The sequence below is a fragment of the Merops nubicus genome, unplaced genomic scaffold (genome assembly GCF_000691845.1).
Source record: "Merops nubicus isolate BGI_N331 unplaced genomic scaffold, ASM69184v1 scaffold11659, whole genome shotgun sequence".
Classification (NCBI taxonomy): domain Eukaryota; kingdom Metazoa; phylum Chordata; class Aves; order Coraciiformes; family Meropidae; genus Merops; species Merops nubicus.
This window is the reverse complement of record NW_008630233.1, coordinates 72,295-78,253: the sequence shown is the minus strand read 5'-3', so window position 1 is coordinate 78,253 and position 5,959 is coordinate 72,295. Positions and strand designations below refer to the sequence as shown.

The 5,959-nt window shown below is 41.3% G+C and overlaps 1 protein-coding gene across 1 annotated transcript in view; it reads left to right on the top strand.

Annotated features, from left to right (window-relative positions):
- Window positions 1-5,959, top strand: part of THBS4 (thrombospondin 4) — a gene marked incomplete at its 5' end in the record, with an annotated part of 34,817 nt that overhangs the window by 416 nt on the left and 28,442 nt on the right. Inside the window, 2 exons of the mRNA XM_008947218.1 lie at window positions 3,910-4,157; window positions 5,235-5,340. Of these exons, the coding sequence (XP_008945466.1) occupies window positions 3,910-4,157; window positions 5,235-5,340 (354 nt within the window). The remainder of the gene's footprint in view (window positions 1-3,909; window positions 4,158-5,234; window positions 5,341-5,959) is intronic.

The window sequence follows — 5,959 nt, the reverse complement described above, 5'->3', positions numbered from 1 at the left end:
CTTTCCCTCCTCTTTGAGATTCTGCTCTCTCCTGGCCAGGGGAAGCTGACCTGACAGTCACCTGGTTTCTGCACCCTGCCTTGGTGCTTGCTTTGACCTGTGCTGAGAAAGGAGGAGAAAAACGAAGTATGGAGAAAGGAGTCAATTTGGTTGTGTTGGTGGTGTGGTTTTGTGGTTTGTTTTTTTTTTTTTTTTTTTTTTTTTTCTTTTTTTTCCCCTTGGAACAATCACTGGTTCCTATTACTCAGGAATGTGAGGGACACATGCACATGCTGCCTCATGCATATGAAAGGCAGGCTCTTGTTCTGCTGACCCTGGAGGTAGATGTGGCCATGCAAGACAAACATTCCTAGCACTCACAGGATCTTCTGGGCAAATCAAAAGTATTTGTTCTCTGTTTATTGAAATTAGTTAATCAGGACTCAGAGTAGTAACTTCAGCAGACTTTTAGAAAGGCAGAGCTTTCATCACTCTCTAGACCAGTTCTAGGATATATTGCAATTTTAGGGTTCAGTGAAAATTTGTCAAATGAGGTACTGTTGCTCCATTGACTTCACCACTGATATGATAATTTGCTGCTGCAAATGTTGTAAATGGGCAGCTAAGTCTAATGTACTGAGAAACTCTGCTGAGAAGTTTCAGTTTATGCACAGAAAAATTATTTGATTTGCTGAAGATAAGCACATATTTTGATTGAGAAATGTAGCAGAATGAGCAAAATAAAACTGGTAGTTTTATCGGGTATGCCAAAATCCTTCTGAGGTCAGAGAATAAGAAATTCTGTGCTTTGTTTGTGTTGGGGATGGGTAAGACGTGGTTGTACAGCCTTATAAGTATGTCATACAATTCCTACGGCTGACTTAGTTGCTAAATAAGTGATGCATGGCACACAATCCCTGTCTCCCTCTCACATACACAATTATGTGTGTAACTGTTGTACATATAACTAGAAATTTGTATGTATGCACACAAGTATGTCTGTACACATACAGTTTTGAACATACCAAACTCTTCTCTTGATTTTCAAGAATACCTGCAAGCCTCATTGTTACTGATATGCTTTGACTAACAGACTTAAGAGGCTTCTTGGTGGAAGATTACATGGCTTCTTTTGGTTTTGTACTCAGGATGTTAGTGTTAAATTTGAGAATTGTCTGTGACAGGACGGTGGCACATAGATAGGCAGCATGAAGCAACTTGTCCTGTCAGCGACTAGTGTGAAGTAGTTGTAACCTACCCATTGTAAAGGTCTGATCAAAGAAGGGAAGGCTGCTCACAGCAAGACTGTTCCATGGAGATCTCTGCCTCCTTACTACTTTAGAACACCTTGTTCAAGGCATATGTCTGTGTATGAGTACTAGGCAGTGTTTTCTCTGGAAGTGTCAAGTGTCCCATATGGCTACTCCATACAGTAAGTTAAGGCACATCCAGGGCATCATCATGTGAGCTGAAAGTATGGAGTGCAGGGGCCCTTGTGATCCTCTCAAGGGTGGAGACCATCACATAAGTGGTGAGCCAACAAAATGCAGAGTCTTATGTTTTTGAAAGAGTGCCTATGCGCATAGTGCTTCCTTCTGCATTATATTTCCACTTATGCACCCAAATCTGATCTAAGTAGCCCAAAGCATGCCTTAGTTGTCCTTTAAAGTGCCACATTTGAGAGCTGTGTTCCAAGTGGTTTGTTTATGTTCTGGCTTTGTTGTTGTATACTTGGTAATAAAATGTTCATAGTGCCTAAATATTTTTAAAACACAGGTCTGAATTACTGGGAAACTGTTCAGCTTGTCATTTTGGTTAGACCAATGTACTTTTTAGAGACAAATAGCATTCACGGATTTCTTATCCTTTTTGAACAATTCCTTTATAGAACAAAGGAACTAAGTGTTGAAAAGTGATGTATGTAACAACAGTTCTGTTGTTGTTACACACATGAACTGTGAAGCAGTTCATGTTTACTGGCAGGACTGGTAATTGAGAAATCTTTTTCTTGAGCAGTACAGGAGAGCTACTTACTCTCATGATTGTCTGTAGAATATCCTAGCAGCAAACATGTAATGCAGCAGCTTGGATGAGTTAAATCTTACAGAAGCAGAGGCTTTGGTCCAGCAAACTCTCCCTTCAAAGCCTGCTCTGGTTTACCAGATGGATATTTGGCTTTGGCCAAGGGAGGAATACTTGATCCTGCTTCCAAGTCAGGCTGCTCCTTGTCCTGAAACTATTCTGGAAGGCTTTGTTCTGGGCCTTGCCACCATCTCCTCTTCCTTTCTCTAGCTTACTGCTGGCATTTGGTCACTGAATGCAGGGCTCAGATCCAAAGACCTTGCTTTCATGGGACCAGGTGTGCATAATATTCACGTAAGTACAGTGCTTGCAGCGTACTGTTGTCTTGCCAGATCTTTGAGTTTGCCAAGCAGTGCTACCGTTTAGCAAGTTACTGGTGACCTCATGCACCTCTGCGGAAATCTCAGCTCTGGCAGTGTTTTGACATAGACAGCAGCGAAAACATTCCTGAAATTGATCACAGCTGCTGAGACTTCAGCATCAGTGTAGACTTTAAAGATGGAGACATACCCTGCCCTGTTTGTGCTGGTAATAAATCTGGATTCTTTTAATCATGAGACGGAGCGATTAGAAAAATATTAGGGAATGGTGCCAAGTAACTCAGAAGGTCATGGACAAACAGAGTTACCATGGCATCAAAGACGGTACATTGGTAGTGGTACATTTAATCAGCTAAATGAATAGAAATGGGACAAGTTCAGTAAGTGTTATTAGCTCTGCAGCTAATAAGAGTTTTTTTTTTTTCCCTCTACTATATCTACAATTTGTAGTTGACTTAGGTGTTTATTGGAGGCCAGAGTGTTTGTGATTATCCCTCTTAGGTGATGCAAGACTGGCAGGCCTTAACTGTTTCAGTGGATGACATCTCTGCAGCTATACTCCTCAGTGCACATAAGTGCACATAATTGTTACCATGAGGAAATAAGGGACATGCAGGTTGGTGATCAGTGATGAGGTCTGTCTAATACTGTAGAATAGTTATGCACTGTCTAGATGCACTCAGCTCATTACCTCTGCAGATATGCTTTCAGAGAGCCAGGGAGAGGTTTTGTGGTGAGAACAAGCTATCTGGTCTAAGAGATTCAGCTTGCAGATCCTAGCTTACTGATTCAATTTCCTTAGGAAAGAGACATTGTTTCAATATTACACAGCTTGTACCAGTTTTTGTTTGTCTGCTGTTGTGTTTTTGATGGTGTATTTTACTTCATAAAATGAGAATTTGTTGTGTGAATTATCAAGTAGGTCATTCACTAATGCCTTTAAAAAGAGTTGAGAGGGACCTTACTAATCTTCAGGGGTGGAATATGGCTCTTCTGCATTTTATATATTTGTTTTTACTTACTGTTTGTTACAGAGAAATGCTCAGAACCATGCTTCTTCTGGTTTCTTTAATGATGCATTTGGATACACTCTCAGATGGCTTCACTGAATGCAGTACACATCACTGAAACTGATTTTTCTAGTTGTACAATTCTGCTACAGAGTATTTCTAGGTCTGTCAGATTATCTACTTACCCAAGTGCTGACTGCAGATGGTCCACTACACCCCTTACCTTTAGCACCTCTATTTTAGCACATTATGCCCTGTAAGTGACATTGGGGGGCCAGGACAAAGCAGTGGAAAACACTGCAGGCAGCAATACTTTACAAATGGGGAGTCACACAAGAGTCTTGGTAATCCTGATCTGAGAGTCCTTTATTATTACTGTTTGTATCTGTATATGGAAAGCATTTGCAAAAGCTGACGTGGAAAAATACCATAGTGATGGTGGATTTCCACAGGATCTTCCTTATCAGCCTTGGGTTATCTGCTACCCTCTGGTAGTCCTTCTGTGTGTTTTGTACTAGTGGTGCTGCGCTACATGAAGAGTGACGGGAGGTTGAATTCGGTGATCTTTAGCAACGTCCAGCTGGCTGATGGGAAACCCCATGCTGTCATCTTGTGGCTGAGTGGCCTGCAGCAGGGATCGAACACAGTAGAGCTGTATCTGGACTGCCTGCAAGTAGGTGCCATTCAGGACCTGCCAAAAGCATTTTCAGCACTGTCTCAGAGGTCGACAGCAGTAGAGTTGCGCACTTTCCAGGAGAAGCCACAGGTGAGTGGGAAAACTGGGAGCAGGCTGAGCACTTAATGGGATCATCAGGGATCCTCTGAACAACTGAATCCAGATCGCAGCCCTCACAGCACAATGTACAATGGTGCTTCGGTAATACTTGAGTACTAACTTGTGAAATAAATACAAAGATAAGTTCCTTACAGAACAGGTGAAATTTTAGCCTCATTGAACCCACTAATAGTTCTGCTATTAATTTTAAACACAATTTTTAGCTTATTAAAATTTAAAAAACCCAAATATTTTACTGCTCTTATTACTTCAGTTGGGGGGTTTCTTGGGGACTGGGCAGTTTGCAAGGACTTAGCTAATGCGGGCAGGGCCGCTCTTTGTCAGCGTCGTAGAGCTGCTCAGTATGGGCACCTCTTGCCTGTGCGTGTGGCTTTCCTTTTCATGATAAGCCATATGACTATAAAGAAAAAAAAGAAGGGGACTCACATATTGTGAGAGTCCAACCTTCATCTGTTTCACTACAACAGCTTTTCTTCCTCTATCTGCCAACCAGGGACATAACTTCCTTTCATCTCCAGATAAGCAGTCCAGCGAACAGCATCTCCCATCCTCCTTAGTGAAAAATATGTATTAGAAGGTGCAAAGGCATTCTTCCCACCATGTTTCCTCTTGCTTTCATGGCAGGCTTTGAAAATGAACCTGTTTATATGGAGAATCAGTAAGGTGGCCACATTCCTGACATGAATGTAAACCTGTTAGAGAAGGGGGAAAAAGACTGCTTTGGATTCAGTTGAGCAGAAAAAAACCCATTATTTCATGCTGTAGATTTAAGAATATGTGAAATTCCTGTATGTGAGATCATATGAATTGGAATATTAAAGGAAAAATTTCAAAATAAAACCAAAGCTATGTGAAAATCTGCAAGGCAAACATTAGGGATTTTATTACAATTCAGATGGTTATGTGTGGTCCTGAAGATGACCATGTGGGAGCCCTGCATGCTTAAGAAATGGACAACCTCTCTAAAAAATTAAGTTATTTTGATATTTCACATTTTTTTCAATTATTGTACCAGAATTGTGAGCTCTGCTTTTCTTCTGAGTCTAGGATACATTAGACGAGCTGAAGCTGGTGACTGGAGGAACACTTGCCCAAGTGGGGAACCTGCAGGATTGTTTTCTTCAACAAATTGAACCTGTTTCACAGTACACTGGTAAGGTCTGCAACCAGGACTTAAAATTATTCTTTAAGATAACAGTGCAAAGAAGCTAAAGTGATGAATATTAAAAATGTGGGGAAGCTCTATAGACAGGTAATAACAATTGCTTGACTGAATTATAGCCATGATAATTTCCTGTAAATGTTCTAGAAATAATTCAGTTTGAAGAGACTACAGTCACTGCTTCTGGTGATAAAGCAATGACTTGTTGTCCTAGTAAAGGAGGATTCTGTAATGATTGAAAGAGGGTTTTTTGGCCTAATTTGGAAGACAAACTTTTGTGTGTGGTCTGCTTTTACAGCTTAATAATATTTTAAGTATTCAAATTGCAGACAGAAAGTAGTCCTAAATGTGATACGCTGCTACAGCTTTATGGAGGTAGGCAGATGGATGGATAGATGGATAGCAAGACCTATCAGGCTACTTATCCCCATGACCAGTATTCATCTTCTATTGGTCACTGGTGTGACCAGTAGAGTCAAGGAGTAAGGCATAAAGGAGGACACAGGAGACGGCAGAGCATGTTGGTGCTAGACCTACAGAGCCTGCAGGTCCCCATGGGGGAAGCCACGGTGAGGCAGCCACTACTCCGGCCACACGTTAGCTCAGGCTT